The sequence below is a fragment of the Oncorhynchus mykiss genome, chromosome 10 (genome assembly GCF_013265735.2).
Source record: "Oncorhynchus mykiss isolate Arlee chromosome 10, USDA_OmykA_1.1, whole genome shotgun sequence".
Taxonomy (NCBI): Eukaryota; Metazoa; Chordata; class Actinopteri; order Salmoniformes; family Salmonidae; genus Oncorhynchus; species Oncorhynchus mykiss.
The window spans coordinates 63,520,441-63,543,969 of record NC_048574.1 but is presented as its reverse complement, the minus strand read 5'-3'; the positions used below and the strand labels follow the sequence as shown (position 1 = coordinate 63,543,969).

Below are 23,529 nucleotides of genomic sequence, written 5' to 3'. Positions count from 1 at the left end.
GAAATTACAGCCATTTTCTTTTACACAGTCCCCCCATTTTAGAGGAGCAAAAGTATTGGGACAAATGCACTTATGTGTATTAAAGTTAAGTATTTGGTCCCACATTCATAGCACGCAATGACTAAATTAAGTTTATGACTATACACATTTTTTTGGATTAATTTGCTGTTTGTTTTGGTTGTGTACAGAAATGTTTTTGTCAATATAAATTAATTGTACATAATATATTGTGTCATTTTGGAGTCACTTTTATTGTAAATAATAATATAATGTTTATAAACCCTTCTAAGTTAATGTGGATGCTACACTGATTACGGATAATCGTGAATGAATCGTGAATAATGATTAGTGAGAAAGTTAGACGCACAAATATCATACCCCAAGACATACTAACCTCTCACCATTACAATAACAGGAGAGGTGTATTAAATTTCTATAGCTTTCTCATTCATCATAATTCATTCAGAATTATCTGTAATGATGGTAGCATCCACATTCATGTATAAATGTAGAAAAATATGATATTCTTATTAGATTGTGTAGAAATACAGGAAATTAGCTTCAGATGCCCCCAAACATTTCTAAGACAGTTGACTATTTACCTTACTGAGGTGATGTAAATTGAATGAAGTAATTATATTGTATTGTATTTTATTCTACTCTGTTCTTGCTAACACACTTATTTCTAAACAGGTCTGCTCTCAGATCAAAAGATAACGATAGTACCGTTTTTCATTTAGCCACACCCTATGAGCGATGACTCCACCCAATAACATAATTTCTCTTCAGTGTAAACGGAAATGTAAAGTGACCAAGAACAATTATCACGTTAGCGTTTTTATTGTTGTTATTTAGACGTTTATTAAAACCCTGGAACTCAAACTATGACTCATTTAACTGCGCCAGCATCACATACTTAGGTAGTGTTTAATTCGCGTTGAGGACTTGGTTGATAGATGTTATCTAGGTAACGTTAGCTACCTAGCTGCTAACAATGGCTGACTGTATGGTTTTTCACACTGAAATAGCCTCCATTATGGAGGTTCTAGCGAATGCAGCCGTGGCTGACATCTGTAAACTCGTAGACGACGACTATGCAGTGTTTCGTTTGGAAATGTCTCAAAGCCAAAAAGAAAACCGGGCATTGCGGAGGAAACTACAGCTACTCGAACTGAAGGTGGCACGGGAGCGCGTCCTCGCCAGTCGTCCCAGTAGTGTCAAGATCCTCGACCGATACAGAGGAATGGCAAGAGGTACATTTTGCAGAAGGCCAAGGCTTAGCGGCCTGTCGCCCGTTTCCCCTCTGTACATGTGTTCAGATGTGTTACCCAGAATTGGGTCATGATCCGTTTTTGGATAATATGCAGTAATTCCCCTCATTACTTAACTATATTGCACGAAGACACAATATCATATTAAAACCAGATAATTGATTTACTGCATTCCTATTATTTACTCAATGAAAACAATAGGATGCATGGAACATAATCAGTTTATAAATAGTTTATCAATAAATTATGCAAATTGTTAACTTATATCCTTGTCAATTCTAGACATTTGTCAACTGTCAATAGTGTACAGTATAGCATTGACAGTAGCTAACCTAACCAGCTCTTCTACCCCAATCACTCTCTCGGGTGAAGGACAGCTCCCTGGAGGCCACAGGAGCTTTGTGAAGCCAGCAGGACACAATACATGGATAGATGACCAACCAGATACTGTTGATGAGGGGAGTGGAACCTCAACCCAGCACATTATCGTGATAGAGGTTAGTGTAATAGTGTTATATCAAATGTGACAAGTTTATTTCAGAAAGGCTCCCCTCAGCTATTAATTTGCTTACATCCTAATTGTTCTGCCATAGAAGATGTTGTGAGACTTCCCTACAACAATGTTATCCAATGCTTGTGTCAGTCTGCAGATGCAGAGGATGCAGGTCCTGGGGTCAAGCAGCACAGGTCTGAAGGAGAGGGCCCAATGCAAAGTGGAGACATCCAGACTGGAGTGGCTGGTGCGCCCTATGAAGTCATGGAGGACCCCACCACCTCTGCGCCCCAGCCCAGGACCCAACGCAGCATCACGGAGGTCAGTGGAAGGCCCGACGCCGTCCTCAAATCAGAGACAGACACCAAGCCTTTAACTGTAACACAAAGGCTCTTACACAGAGGATCTGACCACATATCAGACACAGAGAGACTGGGGCAGGGGCCACTGGGCTGTCCTCCTGCTTCAGGCTCAGAGTATTTACCGGTATTTCACCAGAGCCAGAGGATGGTTCATTCCCGTGGGGATGGCTATGGTCACATGTTAGACACTGGCGGTGATGATCCATCTTGTTCTTACACTACAGAGATGGACCCTGGCAACATGCCTTTGGGTTTAGAGACACAGACTGATCTGTCTAGAGGGGACTGGAACCAGTACAGTAGTAGTCTAGACTCTGAAGGCTGCCTAGATAAGAAAGGGGAGGTTATAGTCCTAGATGAGGTGACTGTGAAAATGGAGGGCGACGCTCCTCTGACATGGAATGCAAACAAGACTCACTTAGGAGAAGGACACTCTCAGGGCAACACCAGGGACTTTTTGGAGACAAAAATAAATGTTGTGACCCACTCCCCCTTGCACGCGTTCAGGGATCGCAACTCAGTGTCCACATCGATGGTACCTTCCAATTCACATGGCCGCATCCTTTTTGATCAGGTATTGAACTCAAACCACAGGGCTATAGCCCAGTCTCAGGGAGGGGGAGCCACATCAGGCAATAGTAAAGAGAAACGGTTCTTCTGCATGTTCTGTAACAAAGGCTTCAACTGCCCCCAGAAGGTGGAGATCCACCAGAGGGTCCACACAGGGGGGAAGTCCTTCAGCTGTACCCAGTGTCAAATGCGCTTCGCCCAGGCTCGTGGCCTGAAGAGGCATCAGAGGGTCCACACAGGGGTGAAACCCTACAGCTGCCCCCAGTGTGAGAAGAAGTTCTCCCGCCAGGACCATCTGAAGATGCACCTGAAGGTCCACACAGGAGAGAAGCCGTTCGCCTGTACACACTGCGGGAAGAGGTTCTCAGAGAGGAGATACCTCAATATACACCAGCAGAAAAATCATTCCACTGGATAGCTTAGATCAAACCCTGCATTAAAGACTACGATTAATTTTTATTGTTGTCAGTACAAACGATCTACAGATGCATTTGGAATAACGAGAGTTAAGCCCAGTTCAGATGCAACAGCCGACATGAGACAAGATAAAACTATCTAGTTTCCGAATGTTATGTTGTACAACAGCTGACTAAAGAGGAGGCATTCAAATCAAGAAGACGAGATGTGCAGTTGAGACCGTTTCCACGGTAATGGTGCCTCGTCAATGACATGATGCAACAAAGTTGCCACTTGTAGCAAGTGAGCGTCATGAAATACATGCACCAGAAACGCAAATTATGAGGGCACACAATTAAAATTAAGAATAACGGCGGTGCTATTTACATCTTATTTCACTGTGGGAAAGGGCCCTCAATACATGTCATGTTGATATGATTTTCGGTTTGCTTCCATATGGCTGGTTTCACATTTTCCTCCGGGGATCATAAGGAAAAATAATCTAAAACAATTGCCATGTGTATTTACAATCCCCTTCTCCAAACGGATTACTCATTGACCTAGCTCTTACCAATAGCTCTTATCAATTTATAAATTACAGTGCATGGAAAATTATGTTATTTCTATCAGAAAAAATGAAGTAGATACTTTTTCCACTTGGAATATGGCAGGTTGGCTTGACCTTGTGCATGGTTTCCTCGCGCGTAAAGTTGGGGGAATTAAGTCAAGGTCAGAATACTGCGTATCTAGATACAGCTCCTTCACACCTTCATTTATTCGAGCTTCACCTCAAACAAATAGTGGGTGAATGGCATGCTGTTCTAATGTTTAGGTTCAAGGTCAGAATACGCATAAAGAGAAAAGCGCATTAAAAGTGAATTATGTTCCATTTACGCACTCTTAAATTGGGTCAGAATCGAGGCCATAATAACTTGTCAGATAGGCTAGCTATGTGTAGCAAAATAGCTAGCTAGCTCCTTAAGACCGTCTCATCTTATGTATCTGAACTGAGTTTAACAGATTTCAGTGTTGAATATTCCTGGGTGGAATATTGCATCCAGACATTGTGGGATATACAGTTGCTGGTGAAAGTCTACACATCCCTTGCACAGTCTTCCCATTTTGCTGTCTTCAAATTAAATCTAAAAAGGGATTACAGGAGTTTCTTTCCTACCCATCTACACAACCTACTCCACATTTTCAAAGTGAAATAAAAATTATAGATAATTTTCCAAATGTATAAAAAATTGAAAAACGACCATGTCTTGATTGCATATGTCTTCACAACCCAGAGTTAATACTTGGTGGAAGCACTTTTGGCAGCCAGTACAGCTGTGAATCATTTTGAATAAGATTCTACCAACTTTGCACAACTCTTAGGAACCAAAATTGCACAACTCTTGGTCAAAATTGCTCAAGCTCAGTAAATTTGGTTGGGAATCATTGACGGTGAGCAATATTCAAACCTTGTCTCTGAATTTCAAGCAAATTAGTTCAGGACTGAGACTGGACTACTCAGGAATACTCAACATCTCTTGGAAAGCTATTCTGCTGTGTCTTTGGCATTAAATGTGTATAATTGTCCTGCTGAACAATAAAACACTATCCCAGAGTTAGGTTTTCAGAAGACTGATGGGGGATTTCCTCTAGCCTTTTACCTGGGCTTTGCTCCTTTCATATTTCTTTTGATCCTGACAAAGTCTCCAGTCCCTGCCGGTGACAAGCATACCCATAACATAATTCTGCCACACTATGTTCTATAATCTTTCTTTCACTTTGAAAATGTGGAGTAGATTGTGTAGATCAGTAGGAAAAACGTTCAATTTAATACTGTATGTATACAATGCAAGAGGTGGGTAGACTTCACCAGGCACTTTATAAGGCATATATAAGCCTGAAAATACACTTACATATTGTGTTTGTACTGTGTAAGCTATATGATGTTCACAAGTGCCTATTTTCATCACTTCCATTCAACTACTTAATTATTTTCTAAGACACTTTTAATAAGAAAATTAATGCAGTTGATCAAGTTCATGCAGATTTTTTGTATGTATGGTTTTCATATGGTGTATTTAAAGATGCAAAATGCAGAAATCACTCTTCCATTTCCTGGTTGCTAAAATTCTAATAGTTTGTGACAAAGCAAGTAGACATTGTGTAGAGAATCATTGTACCATTTAAACCGCTGTGAAATATGTTTTCCATAACCAAAAATGTTGTATTTTCAGCTTTTTAAAGCTGGTGTAAAAGATGCAAAGATGAAACTTAAAAAGGGGAAGCATAGAAAAAGTTCATATAGAACATATCTACTACTTCTTAGACTTATAGACAGACCTATAACTCACATTTCTATGTGCATTTTGTCAGGTTGCCCAAAAAGTTACATATTGCAGCTTTCAAACTTGTTTATGTTTAATAAAAACAGAATAAAAAGTCCCATTTTAAGACTTTCATTGAGACTTTCTTTAGTACACATCACATCCGATCTCACCCTATTCTGCATACACCCAACAGCGCTTTATAACCATTATAGACTTACTAAATATACCTACAAAAACCCACACATGAACAAACACCTACTGTACACGTCAAAACACACTGAACAAAAATATAAACTCTACATGTAAAGTGTTGGTCCTATGTTTCATTTCTATATGCACAAATCTGTTTACACCCCTATTAGTGAGCATTTATATTTAGCCAAGATAATCCATCCACCTGACAGGTGTGGCAAATCAAGAAGTTGATTAAACAGTGTAATCATTACACAGGTGCAACTTGTGCTGGGGGCAATAAAAGGCCACTTTAAAATGTGCAGTTTTGTCACAACATAATACCACAGATGTCTCAATTTTTTTGTGAGTGTGCAAATGGCATGCTGACTGCAGGAATGTCCACCAGAGCTTAGGCCAGAGAATCTAAAGTTAATTTCTCTACCATAAACTGCCTCCAACTTCGTTTTAGAGAATTTGGTAGTACATCTAATCAGCCTCACAGCTATAGACCACGTCAGCCTAGGAGTATTTCTGTCTGTAATAAAACCCTTTTGTGGGGAAAAACTCATTATGATTGGCTGGGCCTGGCTGCCAAGTGGGTGGGCCTATGCCCTCCAAGGCCCACCCATGGCTGCACCCCTGCCCAGTCATTTGAAATCAATAGATTGGGGCCTAGTTAATTTATTTCAGTTGATTGATTTCCTTATATGAACGGCAAAATCTTTGAAAATGTTGAGTGTTGTGTTTATATTTTTGTATAGTTTAGTTGGGTTTGGCTGATGACGACTTTTGACTTATCATAGGCGACTAATATTTACCAACAACATCATATTCATGTCCACCATGATGGGCTTAACAACAATTAAGTCATTCTGTAACTACAGTATAGGACTCAAACATAGTGGGGATGGGTAAACACTCCATGTTGAAAGTGTGTTTATTATCTGTGTGTACATACCTGAGGGAGTGTATGTCTGTATCACCTGCCTCTTCCAGGAGGAGGAGGGTCCAGAGATGCTGCTGGTGAAAGAGGAGGGGTGTGAGGAGGGTCTGAGGAACCCTGAGGGGACCATGGTCATGGAGGAAAACCAGACTACACCTCGTCCTCAACCCACAGAGGAACCAGCTGAGCAGCACAGGACCACACACAGTCTCACTGAGGTGAGTCCACTGTAAACTACTACTAAGGCATGGTTCCACACAAAATGAATCAAGACCTGGGCCCGTATCTACAAAGCCTCTCAGAGTAGGAGTGTTGATCTAGGATCAGTTTTTCTTTTTAGATTATAATGAATGACAATGTAGACAAGTGGGGACCTGATCTTCGATCAGCACTTCTACTCCGATACTCTTTGTGGATACGGGCCCAGGTCTTGATTCATTTTGTGTGGAACCATGCCTTTTGAATTATCAAATCATTAAATAGTATCAAGTGATCAAATCAACTATCATGTTTGCATAGTACTCATAGCAATCCCCATAGTAGGGTGCTCATATCAGATTTCTTGATCCAACATCCTCTAACTCTGTATCTCTTACAGTCAGTAGACATGGAGGATGGGAAGCCTGATCTGCTGCTGGTCAAAGAGGAGACAATAGAAGACGGACCAGAGAGCATTGATCTGCTGAGTGGACTAAAGATGGGGGAGCAAGGTAAGGGAGAAATACATATAGCACATTGAATAGTGATCCGGCAATTTTTTTTTCTTCATTCAATACATCAAATTAAATCAATACAACTTATGTTTGCATATAAAAACACACACAATGTATGAACTTTACCAGGTAATTGACAAAAAAAATGTAATATGTAGAGTTCTCTGTCATGTTTGTAAAGTCTATTTTCTAAACTCTTCCTGCAGGTGGTTGGCTGGAGGCTAACAGAGGAGACTGGGCGACCATCTTGGATTACCAGACCCAGACCGGTGCAGCCAAGGGCCTAAGGGACAACATCACTGAGCAGGCCAGGACCAGAGGCGACATAGTGGAGGTCAGTGGATGGGACAGCGTCTTGAACTCTGGGCTGGGGAACAACACTGTTAACCAGAAACAGACCGTCGAACACAAAACAACAACCGAACTTAGTCTCCATGACAACAGACTGGCTGAGACCAGGGCGAGGCATTGCTTTGGTCTCCAGGGACGGGAAGGTGTCGGTATGGGGCGGGAGAGAACACACACAGACTCAGCTAGCGATGCTCCGTCCTGCTCCTATAGTTGTGATTCAGAGAGACTGATGACTCCTCAGGTTAACCCCCTAACAGGTGCTGCCTTCAGCCTGCCTCCTATAGGATCTATCAACTGGAACATGGACCCTGTGACAACACAGACACTCCCTGGCCTTCATCCTCCTCACACTCTCCTTATGTTAAACCAAACATCAGACAATGCCAGTTCCTCAACACTAAATGGCTACACAAGCCCATTGACAAATGACAGTAGTAGAGACAGAATCAGTAAAGGTGGCAGCGCCATAGAGAAGCGCTTCACGTGTTCCTTCTGTGCGAAAGCCTTCAGTTTCCCCCAACAAGTGGAGATCCACCAGAGGATGCACACGGGGGAGAAACCATATGGCTGCCACCTGTGCCGGGCCACTTTCTCCCAATCGTCCAGTCTGAATAGGCACCAAAGAGTCCACACAGGGGAGAAACCCTTCAGCTGTAACCAGTGTAACATGCGCTTTGCCCATGCTGGCAACCTGAAGAGACACCAGAGGGTCCACACAGAGGAGAAACAATACAGCTGACCCCAGTGTGAGAAGAGATTCTCCTGCTAGCAGCAGCTGAAGATGCACCTGAAGATCCACACGGGAGAGAGGTGGTTCGCACTGCAGGAGGAGGTTTTTAGAAAGGAGTTACCTCAGGATACACCTGCAGAAAAACCATTCCACTCTATAACATAGAAAGTAACTATTCCTCTTAATCGAGACTGCGAGGCATTAAAAACAAACATCAATTGTCATTATTGTCAGCAGAAAATATATTTTTGATTTGACCTTTATTTTAACAGGGAGTAAACATTGAGACCAGGGTCTCTTTCACAAGGGAGCATATACAATGCATATACAATGAATAGGACAAAATAAAATCAGATACAATGTAAAAGAAAGAAATACACAAATGTTCAAGAAAAACAGTTACATTCCTCTGTAAGAACTGCCGAACGGACCAGAACATCCAATTGTAATGTATTTTGTAGTTGGTTCCATGAATGAGGTGCATTTAAAACTAAAAGTGGAGATCCGAGGAACCTCAAGAGTTAACCAACCCTGTAAACGGGTTTGGGATCTCATGTTTTTATACTTCAACAACGAAGTTAGGTAAGTTGGAAACTTGTGTAGTAAAAGCTTTGTAACAAAAAGAGACTTTAATGAGGACCAGCCGACCTTTTGATACAGGATGCAGTGGTGAGTGTTACACAGATGCATTTGGAATTACTAGAGTAACAGATGTGTTGAATATTCCTGGGTAGTCTATATTGTGTCCAGACATTTTGTGATATATAAGGCATATACAATGCCTTCAGAAAGTATCCACACCTCTTGACTTTTTCCACATTTTATTGTGTTCGAGCCTGAATTTACATGTTTTATTTGTTTGTCACTGGCCTACACACGATGCCCCATAATGTCAAAGTGAAAATGTTTTTAGAAATGTTGACAAATTAATTTAAAAAAATGAAAAGCTGAAACATTTTTAGTCAATAAGTATTCCACCCGTAAATACATTCAGGAGTAAAAATGAGCTTAACACGTCACATAATAAGTTGCAATGACTCACTCTGTGTGCAAAACAGTGTTTTACAATTATCTGCAAGGGTCCTTCAGGCGAGAAATGAATTTCAAACACAGATTAGATTCAACCACAAAGACCAAGGAGGTTTTCCAATGCCTCGCAAAGAAGGGCATCTATTGGTAGATGGGTAAAAAGAAAAAAGTAGACATTGTATATCCCTTTGAGCATGGTGAAGTTATTAATTACACTTTGGATGGTGTATCAATACACTAAAGTAATACTGCAAGAAATGTGGCAACGCAATACATTTTTTGTCCTAAATACAAAGTGTTATGTTTGGGGCAAATCCAATACAAGACATTACTGAGTACAACTCTCCACATTTTCAAGCATAAAGGTGGTTATGGGTATGCTTGTAATCATTAATTATTGCAGTGTTTTTCAGGATAAAAATGAAACGGAATGGAGCTAAACAAAATCCTAGAGGAAAACCTGGTTCAGTCTGCTTTCGACCAGACACTGGGAGGAATTCACCTTTGCAGGACAGTAACCTAAAACACAAGGCCAAATATACACTGGAGTTGCTTACCAAGAAGACAGTGAATTTTCCTGAGTGGCTGAGTTACAGTTTTGACTTACATCTACTTGAGAATCTATGGCAAGACCTGAAAATTGTTATCTAGAGTCTCATCTGAATTCCATGTCAGAAGAGCATCGCCCTCCACTTTCACAGTCACCTCATCTATGACCAGACCCTCCCTTTCCTTATCTAGGCACCCTTCAGAGTATACACTGCTACTGTACCGGTTCCAGTCCCTTCTCATTGGATTAGATTACAGTGCCTTCAGAAAGTATTCATACCCCCTGACTTATTCCACATGGTGTTGTGTTACAGCTGAATTAAAAATGGATTAAAAACATTTTATCACCCATCTACACACAAAACCCCATAATGACAAAGTGAAAACAGGTTTATTGAAATTTTATTGAAAATTAAGTACAGAAATGTATAATTTATGTAAGTATTCACACCCGAGTCAATACTTTGTAGAAACACTGTTGGCGGCAATTACAGCTGTGAATCTTTCTGGGTACGTCTCCAAGAGCTTTCTAAACCTGCATATTATTTTCAAACTTCATCAAGTTCTATCAAATTGCTTGTTCATCATTTGTAGGTCTTGTCATAGATTCTCAAGTCGATTTAAGTCAAAACTGTAACTCGGTCACTCAAGAAAACTCACTGTCTTCTTGGTAAGCAACTCCAGTGTAGATTTGGCCTTGTGTTTAAAAAAAAAAGATTTTACCAGATATTATTCATCCTGATCAGACAGGTTTTTTACATGGACGATATATTGGAGATAATATACGACAATTACTTGAACATTATGAAACATCGAAGATACCAGGTATGATCTTCATACCAGATTTTGAAAATACGTTTTATAAAGTACGACTACAATTTATATATAAATGCCTGGATTACTTTAATTTTGGTGAATCTCTTATACAATGGGTTAAAGTTAAGTACAGCAACCCCAGATGTAAAATAGTAAATAATGGGTACTTCTCAGAAAATATTGAGCTTTTTAAGTAAAACAAGGCTGTCCGTTGTCTCCATATCTATTTATTATGGCCATTGAAATGCTAGCTATTAAAATTAGACCCAACAAGAACAGGGGGTTAGAAATCCAGGGGATAAAAACAAAAGTGTCAATGTATGCCGATGATTCTAGTTTTGTCTTAAGTACACAATCTGGATCCCTGCACAGTCTCATTGAAGGTCTTGATCACTTTTCTAGCCTCTCTGGATTAAAACCTAATTACGACAAGTGCACATATTATGTATTGGATCGTAAAAAAAAACATAGTGTTTCCATGTAGTTTACCAATAAAATGGGCGGATGGTGAAGTAGACATACTTGGTTTTCACATCTAAAAAATATAGTTGAATTTACCACAATTAATTTCAATAGAAAGTTAGCAAAAATAGATACGATTCTGCAACCATGGAGAGGTAAATACTCTATGGAAAAATCACATTGATTAACTCTTTGGTCCTATCACAGTTTACTTACTTACTAATGGCACTGCCTACTCCAGATGACTCATTTTTTTAATCACATGAGCAAAAAATATTTCATTTGATTTGGAAGGCTAAGCCAGACCAAATAAAATGTGGCTATTTATATAATGAATATGAGTTTGGGGGGCTAAAATTATTAAATATTAAAGCTTTAAACCTCTCACTAAAAGCTTCACTCATACATAAATTATACTTAAACCCAAAATGGTTCTGCAGTAGATTATTAACCTCTTACGTATTGTTGTTCCTGTACAGGATCCAAAATCTGCGGAAATTTCAGAGCGGCACCTGTAGTACTCGATAAAACTCAAACTTTCATTAAAACACACATGCAAGGTACTCAATTAAAGCTACACTCGTTGTGAATCTAGCCAACATGTCAGATTTGTAAAATGCTTTTCGGCGAAAGCATGAGAAGCTATTATCTGATAGCATGCACCCCCCGAAATACCTGAACGAGACCTAAACAAAAGATTTAGCGGTAGCCGGCGCTACACAAAACGCAGAAATAAAATATAAAACATTCATTACCTTTGACGAGCTTCTTTGTTTGCACTCCTATATGTCCCATAAACATCACAATTGGGTCTTTTTCCCGATTAAATCCGTCATTGTATACCCAAAATGTCAATTTATGAAGGCCGTCTGATCCAAGGAAAATTCACCTTTACAAGACGCAACGTCACTTTTTAAAATTAAAAAAGTTGCCTATAAACTTTTACAAATCACTTGAAACTACTTTTGTAAACCAACTTTAGGTATTAATAAACGTTAATAATCGTTCAAATTGATCACGGGGCGATCTGTATTCGATAGCAGCAAATCTTGAAATCATCGTCCATTTTTTTCACTTTCATAATTTCCTGGGTGCACCCCAAGACAGGAAGTGCCTATACGTCATCCCACCAAGGATAAACTTGCAATGAAATGCCAGTACTGGTGACATCGTGTGGAAGCTGTAGGCGGGGTTAATAAAAAAATATATAAATAAAAAATATAGATTTATAAAGACTTAAAAAGAATCCAGCCAACTTGACACAACTGTGGGAAGCCTTGTAGTCAACATGGGCTAGCATCCCTGTGGAACGCTTTCGACACCCTGACATTCCATACCCTGACAAATTGAGGCTGTTCTGAGGGCAAAATGGAGGGTTGCAACTCAATATTAGGAAGGTGTTCCTAATGTTTTCTATACTTAGTGTGTTTGTGCATCTATAAATATGTCAATAGACATTATGGACAGCATATGAATAGAAAAAGTCTGTACAGCAGTAGTTATATAGGATGAGCCTTGACTAGAATACAGTATATACATATGAAGTGGGTAAAACAGTATGTAAACATTATTAAAGTGACGCGTGTTCAGTGGCTATGTACATAGGGCAGCAGTCGAAGGTGAAGGGTAGAGTACGAGGTGGTGGCCGGCTATTAACAGTGACTAAGGTTCAGGGCAGGATACTGGGCGGAAGCCAGCTAGTGGTGACTATTTAATAGTCTGATGGCCTGGAGATGGAAGCTGTTTTTCATTCTCTCTGTTCCAGCTTTGATGCACCAGTACTGTCTCCACCGTCTGGATGGTAGAAGGGTGAACAGACCTGTCTCCTCACCTTCATCTACACTGTTTGAAGTGTATTTAACAAGTGACATCAATAACGGATCATATACTAAACAAAAATATAAATGCAACATGCAACAATTTCAACGATTTTACTGAGTTACAGTTCATATTAAGGAAATCAGTCAATTGAAATTAATTAATGAATTAGGTCATAATCTATGGATTTCACATGACTAGGAATACAGATATGCATCTGTTGGTCACAGACACCGTAAAAAAAGGTAGAGGAGTGGATCAGAAACCCAGCCAATATCTGGTGACTACCATTTGCCTCATGCAGCGCGAACATCTCCTTCGCATAGAGTTGATCAGGCTGTTGATTGTGGCCTGTGGAATGTCCCACTCCTCTTCAATGGCTGTGCGAAGTTGCTTGATATCGGCGGGAACTGGAACACGCGGTCATACTCGTCATCCAGAGCATCCCAAACATGCTCAATGGTGTCTGGTGAGTATGCAGGTCATGGAAGAACTGGGACATTTTCAGCTTCCAGGAATTGTGTACAGATCTTTGTGACATTGGGCTGTGCATTATCATGCTGAAACATGAGGTGATGGTGGCGGATGAGTGGCACAACAATGGGACTCCTGAGTGTTCCTGAGTGGTCCAGACTCAGTCCTGATTTAAATCTGCAGGATGTCGTTACAGTATCTTTGTGCATTCAAAATGCAATTGTGTTCGTTATCTATAGCTTATGCCTCCCCATACCATAACTCCACCACCACGGGGCGTTCTGTTCACAACGTTGACGTCAGCAAATCGCTCGCCCGCAAGACGCCAAACTGTCTGCCACCTGCCCGGTGCAGTTGAAACCGGAATTCATCCGTGAAGAGCACACTTCCCCAGCGGGCCAGTGGCCATCTAAGGTGAACATTTGCCCACTGAAGTCGGTTACAACGACGAACTGCAGGCATGTCAAGACCCTGGTGAGGGCAACGAGACAGTTTCTGACAGTTTGTGGTTTCTGACAGTTTGTGTAGAAATTCTTCGGTTGTGCAAACCCCCAGTTTCATCAGCTGTCTGGGTGGCTCAGACGATCCCGCAGGTGAAGAAGCAGGATTTTGTGTGTATGGAACATTTCTGAGAACTTTTATAACGGCTCATGAAACAAGGGACGTTGTGATATTTTTAATTAACAAAAAAAATCTGTTGTCATTTTATTAGAAAAAGTGAAAAAGTATGTGCCTCCTTTAGGATTTTCTCTATTTCCACATATTTTTGATACTGAATGTCATCAGATCTTCAACCAAAACCTAATATCAGATAATGGGAACCTGAGTTTACAAATAATCCCCCAAAATATATATTTTATTTAATTAACAAAGTTATGCAACACCCAATTCCACTGTGTTAAAAAGTAATTGCCCCCTTATACTCAATAACTGGGTGTGCCACCTTTAGCTGCAATGACTGCAACCAAATGGTTCCTGTAGTTGTTGATCAGTCTCTCATGTCGCTGTGGAGGGATTTTCGCCCACTTTTGCATGCAGAACGGCTTTAACTCAGCGACATTTGTTGGTTTTCAAACATTAAATGCTTGTTTCAAGTCTGGCCACAACATCCAAATTGGGATTAGGTCTGGTCTTTGACTAGGCCTTTAGAAAACTTCACATTTGTTGCTTTTTAACCATTTTCATGTAGACTTGATTGTTTGTTTTGGATTATTGTCTTGCTGCATGACCAAGCTGTGCTTCAGCTTCAGCTCAAAGATGGATGGCCTGACATTCTCCTGTAGAATTATCTGATACAGAGCAGAACTCATGGTTCCTTTCTATTAAGGCAAGTCGTCCAGGTCCTGAGGCAGCAAAGCATCCCCAAACCATTACACTGTTTTCCGGACTCTGACATTACGCGTTCTGATTCTTCTTAAATATTGTTATTCTGTGAATTGTTTTGTATTGTTAGGTACTCTTGAAGCTAAAAACATAAGCATTTCGCTGCACCTGCGATACCATCTGCAAAATATGTGTACGTGACCAATAAAATTTGATTCAAAGGTCTTGATTGATTTTGTCTTAAGTGTGGGAACATGCCTTTGAATGATCAAACCATTAAAGAGTGTCTAGTAATCAAATCAACTAACATTTGCATAGTACTCATGGCAACCCTTCATTGCCCAATCAGAAGATGCTCAATAGCAGGTGCTCATATCAGCTTTCTTGATCCAACATCCTCTCACTCTGTATCTCTTACAGTCAGTAGACATGGAGGATGGGAAGCCTGATCTGTTGTTGGTCAAAGAGGAGACAGTAGAAGACAGACCAGAGAGCATTAATCTGCTGAGTGGACTAAAGATGGGGGAGAAAAGTAAGGGAGAAATGCATATAGCCTACATACAGTAATATATTTTCAATGGGAATAATGATGCACCTGTCTATACTTTTCTCTTCATTCATAAAATTAAACAACTTATTTTTACATACAAAAAACACAAACATTATAATGTATTAACTTCACCAGGTAATTGACAAAATACTTCATATGTAGAGTTTTCTCTGCCATGTTTGTAAAGTATATTTTCTAACCTCTTCCTGCAGGTGGATGGCTGAAGGCTAACACAGGAGACTGGGGAGCCATCTCGGATTCCCAGACCCAGACTGGTGCAGGCAAGGACCCAGGGGACAACATCACTGAGCAAGCCAGAACCAGAGGTGACATAGTGGAGGTCAGTGGATGGGACAGCGTCCTCAACTCTGGGCTGGTGAACAACATTGTTGACCACTACCAGAAACAGACAGTCGAACACAAAACAACATCCGAACTCATTCTCCATGACAACAGACTGGCTGAGACGAAGGCGAGACTTAGATTTGGTCTGCGGGGATGGGGAGGTGTCCGTATGCAGCTGGAGAGAACAGATACAGACTCTGCTAGCGATGCTCCATCCTGCTCCTATAGTTGTGATTCAAAAAGACTGATTGCGCCTCAGGTTAACCCCTTAACAGGTGCTGCCTTCAGCCTGCCTTCTATAGGATCTATCAATTGGAACATGGACCCTGCCACAACACAGACACTCCCTGGCTTTCATCCTCCACACACTCTCCCTATGTTAAACCAGACCTCAGACAATGTCAGTGCCTCAACACTAAATGGCTACACAAGCCTATTGACAAATGACAGTAGTAGTAACGCTATCAGCAGATCTGGTGGCAAAGAGAAGCGCTTCCCATGTTCATTCTGTGGGAAAGCCTTCAGCTTCCCCAAACAGGTGGAAATCCACCAGAGGATGCACACAGGGGAGAAACCTTTCGGGTGCCACCTGTGTCGGGTGAGTTTCTCCCACTCCTCCAAGCTGAAAAGGCACCAGAGGGTCCACACAGGGGAGAAACCATACAGCTGCCCCCAGTGTGAGAAGAGGTTCTCCCACCAGCACCACTTGAAGAGGCACCTGAAGGTCCACATGGGAGAGAGGCAGTTTGCCTGTATGCACTGAAAATATAGAACTAGTTAGATTGTAATGAATTCTGTTGGATTTAGATGTATAGGAAAGTGGATGATGTGAACTGAGGATGATGAGGCAGAGTAGATGATTATGGTGATGGTGTCTGTAAAAATGCTTTGTCCCTTTAGGTTGATACTGCTTTATAGTGAGATAATGACAGTGCCTTAATTAATGTATACTTGACGTGAAGTAGTGAAGCTGTGTGTAATGTAATGTTGAACCTTTTCCAAAGTATTCAAATTAATGTTATCATTTATCGTTTTGTGCAATAAAAGTAATGTAGTTCACAGTTGACTATATGACCATTTAGTTTAAATTAAATACAAAACTGACTCTGTACTAACTGACTAGTCTTTTGTTTATGTCATTACAGGGACTGAGTTTTATTTATTACTGTCGAACCAAAACGTTTACTTAATTCTTGAATCAAAACTTTAAAAATAGGCCTCCTGAGTGGCGTAGTGCTAGCTGTGAGATCCTGGTTCGAGTCCAGGCTCTGTCGCATGCGGCCGTGACCGGGAGACCCATGGGGTGGCGCACAACTGGCCCAGCGTTGTCCGGGTTAGGGGAGGGTTTGGCCGGCAGGGATGTTCTTGTCCCATCGCGCACTAGCGACTCCTGTGGCGGGCCGGGCACAATGCACACTGACAGATCGCCAGGTGTACAGTGTTTTCCCCGACACATTGGTGCGGCTGACTTCCGGGTTAAGCGGGCATTGTGTCAAGAAGCAGTGCGGCTTGGCTGGGTTGTGTTTCGGAAGACGCACAGCTCTCGACCTACGCCTCTCCTGAGTCCGTACGGGAGTTGCAGCGATGGGACAAGACTGTAACTACCATTTGGATACCACAAAATTAGGGAGAAAAAGGGGTACATTTAAGAAGAAGAAAAAATTACTTTAAAATAAACTCCAATGGCTCCATAATGTTAGGAACTTGAATCACAGTGGTAGATTGGCTTGACTGTGGTTAAAATGTTATAACATCATGTTTCTGTGTGTACAGAAAAGAATTTCTTATATAAATCTTCATATTCTCTTCTGTGCAATTTGTGTTTACAGTCTGCAGTACGAGACGTATGTGGCAGGATCTACAGACAATCACGGATTACAAAGGGAAAACCAGCCTCGTCGCGGTCACCGACATCTTGCTCCCAGACAAGCTAAACACCTTCTGGTGGGGATCATATTTCCGAATTTCCTGAGTGACCTGTTAGGGTGAAAGAGGTTGAGGTGTCAAGGATCAGGGCTGTACAGCAAATCTCCTATGTGGAGGCAGTGAAGAAAGTTGAAGGGCCAAGTTCTGAAGAAGATATTGCAGTGGATGCACCTCAACCAGTTGCAAATGTTATACATCAATCTGGATACAAATATTGTGAATAAGGTGTATTTTGTAGCATTTATAGCTACAGTTATTAACTGCACAAGTGTCCAAGAAGCTGGACATCATTATATCTGTAGCCAAGAAGATTTTAGTCCTCCAAGACTTAACGGCAGAAGCACTGCAAGGACTACTGTTGCCAGGAAATGTCCCGCCCTCACAGGATCATTCTGAGCTTGTGTAGCGACCTGATTAGAACAGAAAAGCAGGCTGATTTAGTTTAACATTTCGTTTTTGATAGTTTGTATGGAATTTTTTTACATGTATAATTTTTTTACACCGCATTTTTGGAGAGGTGACTTTATTATCCACGTGTACAGTAGGTGGCGGAATGCACATATAATTGTTGCAAACGCCATTATACCAAAGAAGAAGAAACAAGTGAAGTGACCAACAACCATTTCCACGTTATCGGTTTTTATTTAGACATTTATTCACACAATGGAACTCAAAATATGACAAATTTAACAGCACACTATCACATATGTACCCCAGGTAGTCTTTCATTCGCGTTATAGTCAGGACATTATCTAGTTAACGCTAGCTGCTAACGTTAGCAAACAATGGCTAACTGTATGGTTTTTCACACTCAAATAGCCTCCATTATGGAGGTTCTAGCGAATGCAGCCGTGGCAGAGATCTGTACACTCGTAGACGATGACTATGCAGTGTTTCGTTTGGAAATAACTCGAAGCCAGAAAGAAAACATGGCATTGCGGAGGAAACTTCTGGAATCGAAGGTGGCACGGGAGCGCGCAGAGAGGACAACGCGAGAACGCGTCCTCGCCAGTCGTCCCTGTAGTGTCAAGACCCTCGTCCGATGCAGAGGAATGGCAAGAGGTACATTTAGCAGAAGGCCGAGGATAATTTACTGCATTTCGTATTACTTACTAAATGAAAACATGACAAATGGGGGTGTAGTGAGATACCCAATGGGCTGGACGTTTTTCTTCTCATCATTCATCTTGAAAGAACGTACTGTATATTAAAATCGTGGAAATCATTGAAACCGCCATCATTAACCAAATGGAAAAAATCGAATGATTATTATTGAAATAGCATAGGCGACCGAGGAAAAACTATTTAAGGCCATGTGGCAAGCACTAGTGATGGAGGTGTGAGAATGCGGATCTGGGCAGAGGAGATGTAGTCTGTTTGTGTGCGTCTGTAAGTTGTTGTTCATGTGTATGTTTGTATTTGGTGTTTAAAAAACTGGAAAATATATATAAACAGTATCAATAAGTTGTCCATTGAGGTCTGGAGGACTGCACTGAATTTAAAATGTTTCCTTGCTGTCAAAATTAACAACAAAAATTGCCCTCCATCCATCGTTTTTGGATGCTACCTGACTATCTTTCATTTAATTTATTATTAGTAAGTTGGACACAATCATGAAACTGTATGAATGTGGGACCATTAACATTTCTACACAGGTTTTAGTAATTTTAAAGTATATTGAGTTTGTAAAAAAATAAAAAATACTCAAACCAGCCGCGGGCTGATTGGCCGGTTTACATCCTTGCCAATTCTAGTCAGTGTCAAAACTGCCACTAGTGTACAATATAGCAATGACAGTACCTAACTTAACCTCTTGAGTGTAAGGGGGCAGTATTTTGATGTTTGAATGAAAAAACGTACCCAAATTAGACTGCCTATTTCTCAGGCCCAGACTCTAGAATATGCATATAATCAGATTGGGATAGAAAACACTCTAAAGTTTCCAAAACTGTCAAAATATTGTCTGTGAGTATAACATAACTGATATTGCAGGCGAAAACCTGAGGAAAATCAAACAAGGAAGTGACCTCTATTTTGAAAGCTCCATGTTCCATAGCCTGCCTTCACTCAATTTAAAGGGATATCAACCAGATTCTTTTTCCTATGGCTTCCCCATGGTGTGAACAGTCTTTAGACATAGTTTCAGGCTATTATTTTGAAAAATGAGCGAGAAAGATCACATCGCGTCATTGTATGGCTGGGTGCCAGCAGCGTTTTGTATGCGCAACAGCTTGGAGCAGCCATTTTCTCTCTCTCTCTCCTATTGAAGAAGCTACATTCCCGGTTGATATATTATCGATTATATATTGTAAAAACAACCTGAGGATTGATTATAAAAAACGTTGGAAATATTTCTACGAACATTACGGATACTATTTGGAATTTTTGTCTGCGATGTCGTGAATCACCTCTTTTGCCCAAATCACTCTCTCAGGTGAAGGGCATCTCACTGGAGGCTACAAGAGCTTTGTGAAGCCAGCGGGACACAATACATGGAGAGATGACCAACCAATCACTGTTGATGAGTGGAGTGGAACCTCAACCCAGCAAGTTATTGTGATAGAGGTTAGTGCAATAGTATTACATCACATCAAATGTTGCCAGTTTATTTCAGATTGGCTCCCCTCAGCTATTCACTATCGTACATGTACAGGTTCATGTACATTTGAAGTCGGAAGTAAGACTTCCCTACATCATTGTTATCCAGTTCAACTCATGTACTGATAATCACCTCCTCTCTTCTTGTGTTAGTCTGCAGATGCAGAGGCTGCAGGTCCTGGGGTCAAGCTGGAGAGGTCTGAAGGAGAGGAAGACCCAAAACACAGCAGAGACATCCAGACTGGATTGGCTGGAGTGCCCCCTGTAGCTACGGAGGACCCCACCATCACCCCAGCGCAGCCTAGGACCCAATGCAGCATAACGGAGGTCAATGGAATGCCAAACGCCATCCTCAAGTCAGAGACAGACACAAAAACTTTAACAGTGCTGGAGCGACTGGGCTGTCCTCCTGCTCCCCGTTCAAAGTATTTACTTCACGGTAACCTGAGCCCGAGGACGGTTCTGTCCCATCAGGACTCGGGTGACGCATTACAGACTGGCAATGATCCATCCTGTTCATATGTTACAGAGACAGAGATGATACCTGGTGACATGCCTGTGGGCTTAGATACACAGACTAATCCAATGAGAGGGGACTGGAACCGGTACAGTAGTAGTGTATACTCTGAAGGGCGCCTAGATAAGAAAGGAGAGGGTCTGGTCATAGATGAGATGACTGTGAAAGTGGAGGGCGATGCTCCTCTGACATGGAATGCAGACAAGACTCACTTAGGAGGCCAGCCGCAGGTTAACACTAGTGACTTCTTAGACTACAGGGAAAGCTTACAGGCAAATCCAAATGTTGCAACCCACTACCCTTTACACCCGCTCAGGGATCGCGACCCAGTGTCCACGTCGATGGCACCTTCCGATTCACACGGACACGTCCTTTTCGATCAGGTATTGAACTCAAACGACATGGCTAGAGCCCAGGCACAGGGAGGGGGAGCAACATCAGGCGGTAGTAAAGAGAAACGGTTCCTCTGCATGTTCTGTAACAAAGGCTTCAGCTACCCCCAGAAGGTGGAGATCCACCAGAGGATCCACACAGGGGAAAAACCCTTCAGCTGTAGCCAGTGTCACATGCGCTTTGCTCAGGCCGGCACCCTGAAGAGACACCAGAGGGTCCACACAGGGGAGAAACCTTACAGCTGTACCCAGTGTCAAATGCGCTTCGCCCAGGCTTGCAACCTGAAGATGCACCTGAAGGTCCATATTGGAGAAAGGTCTTCTGACGTTTAGATCAAACCCTGCAATAAAGACAAAGGTGCATTGTCATTGTTGTCTGCAGAAAAGATCCACAGATGCATTTGGAATATCGAGTAACAGATTTCAGTGTTGAATATTCCTGGGTAGAATATTGCATCCAGACATTGTGTGAAATAATAAAGCATATTTAAGTCTAAAATGTCTGTTACATATTGTTTGTACTGTGTAGGATATATGATGTTCACAAATGCCTATTTCATTACTTCCACATTTTTGAATGAGAAAAATAATGCAGTTTATCAAGTTCATCCATATTTTTAGTTGAGGTGTGTGGTTTTCATATGGTGTATTTAACACTTGTTTTTGTTTAATAAACACAAAATGGTACTTTTCATTCTAAGACTTTCATTGACTCTCTTTAGTATACATCACTGATCTCACTCTATTCTGCATACATACCCGACAGTGTTTTATAACCAATATACACTTACAAAATATACCTACACATACCCACACACTAACAAACACTTATTGTACATGTCAAAATAGTTTAATCAGGTTTGTCTGATGATGACTTTTGACATCATCGATGACTCATATTTACCCACAACATCATATTTATGTCCACCAGGATGGGTTTAATGATGATAGGTGTAGCCCTTTCCACTCACAGGCCCTGTCATCCCATCTACTGATTGAAAATGGCAAATGTTTTCATTGAGAAGCGCCTAAATTAGAACGCAGTGGCTGTACATGACATCAGGGTTCAGGTTCTCCGCTTCCCATCACTGTATGGGTTTTGACGAACAGCCGTTATAAATTTGAGCACCGTGAGCGACAAGATACCCCCACCCCTCCCGCTAATTGGGCTACTTTTGCACATTTGTTTGAGTGAGGCAAATATAAATTGAGGACTCGAAGTGTTCAGAAAGATGAGACGTTGAGGATTATAATAAATACCACTGATGTCATACAAGCAAACTACACCTGTGAGTCCAAATGTGCACTTCTCATTTCCATATCTGAAAACTCATGTAATTTACAGTATCAGCGTTTATGATCGCTATGTTTGATCCACAGATGACATGCGTTATATCCTGGGTTGTCCTGAACACAATGAGCCCGTGTTTGTCGTATTGTGAAGAAACTTAGCCGCGTAACACTCACTTGAATGCACTCATGACTCCATTCTATGTGCACCAAAACTAACACTGTATGATCATATGGTATCACTTAGCTAGCCATGTTGGCAATAGAATACACTTTCAAATTATGCCCACCTCACCCAGATTGCGATGTATAATGATTGCGTAAACAACACCAGCAATTGTGTGATGGAGGTGTGCTTGCTTCAATTCCTCAATGGCAAAATGCTGAGAAATGTACAGTAAATATAAAATGCACATCAAATTAACAATGTAACGTTTGGATTCAGTCTTGTGTCAGGTGAACTGTTGTGTCCTCACCTTAGGTCTGATAATTTACCATAATCTCCAAAGTGTTCTCTTTCAATTTCTACCATGGTAATGCATATGTTTTATTTTTGTTATTCTGTTATAGGCCAATTTCAACAAGTGGAAGTCATTCTGTAACGACAGTATAGGACTCAAATGTAGTGAGGATGGGTAAACACTATGTTGAAAGTGTGTTTATCTGTGTGTGTATATACCTGAGGGAGTGTATGTCTGTGTAATCTGTATCACCTCTCATTTCCAGGAGGAGGGTCCAGACGTGCTGCTGATTTTTTATTTTTGTATTTTTTATTTCACCTTTATTTAACCAGGTAGGCTAGTTGAGAACAAGTTCTCATTTACAACTGTGACCTGGCCAAGATAAAGCACAGCAGTTCGACACATACAACAACAGTTACACATGGAATAAACAAACATGTGGTCAATAATACAGTAGAAAAAGTCTATATACAGTGTGTGCAAATGAGGTAAGGGAGGTAAGGCAATAAATAGGCCATGGTGGTGAAGTAATTACAATATTCCAATTAAACATTGGAATGATTGATGTGCAGAGGATGAATGTGCAAGTAGAGATACTGGGGTGCAAAGGAGCAAGATAAATAAATAAATACAGTAAGGGGATGAGGTAGTT

General features: G+C 41.1%; 2 protein-coding genes and 1 pseudogene across 5 annotated transcripts in view; all 3 read left to right on the top strand.

The window, feature by feature from the left end:
• Nucleotides 1–23,529, top strand: part of LOC110534627 (zinc finger and SCAN domain-containing protein 22-like) — a 231,841-nt gene that overhangs the window by 20,948 nt on the left and 187,364 nt on the right. The gene's annotated exons all lie outside the window — the stretch shown is intronic.
• Nucleotides 754–9,537, top strand: LOC110534649 (annotated as a pseudogene).
• On the top strand, nucleotides 18,002–21,820 carry LOC110534665 (zinc finger protein 34). Its single transcript, XM_021619591.2, has 3 exons — nucleotides 18,002–18,681; nucleotides 20,054–20,184; nucleotides 20,371–21,820. The coding sequence occupies exons 1-3, from the start codon at nucleotides 18,405–18,407 to the stop codon at nucleotides 21,457–21,459; spliced, it is 1,497 nt and encodes a 498-aa protein (XP_021475266.2). The 5' UTR covers nucleotides 18,002–18,404; the 3' UTR covers nucleotides 21,460–21,820.

Excerpts from the sequence above, each read along its gene's own strand:
- LOC110534665 (XM_021619591.2), top strand. The coding sequence starts at position 18,405 with ATGGCTAACTGTATGGTTTTTCACACTCAAATAGCCTCCATTATGGAG. Across the intron at positions 18,682-20,053 it reads ATGCAGAGGAATGGCAAGAG|GTGAAGGGCATCTCACTGGA; the intron begins GTACATTTAGCA and ends TCACTCTCTCAG. Across the intron at positions 20,185-20,370 it reads AGCAAGTTATTGTGATAGAG|TCTGCAGATGCAGAGGCTGC; the intron begins GTTAGTGCAATA and ends TTCTTGTGTTAG.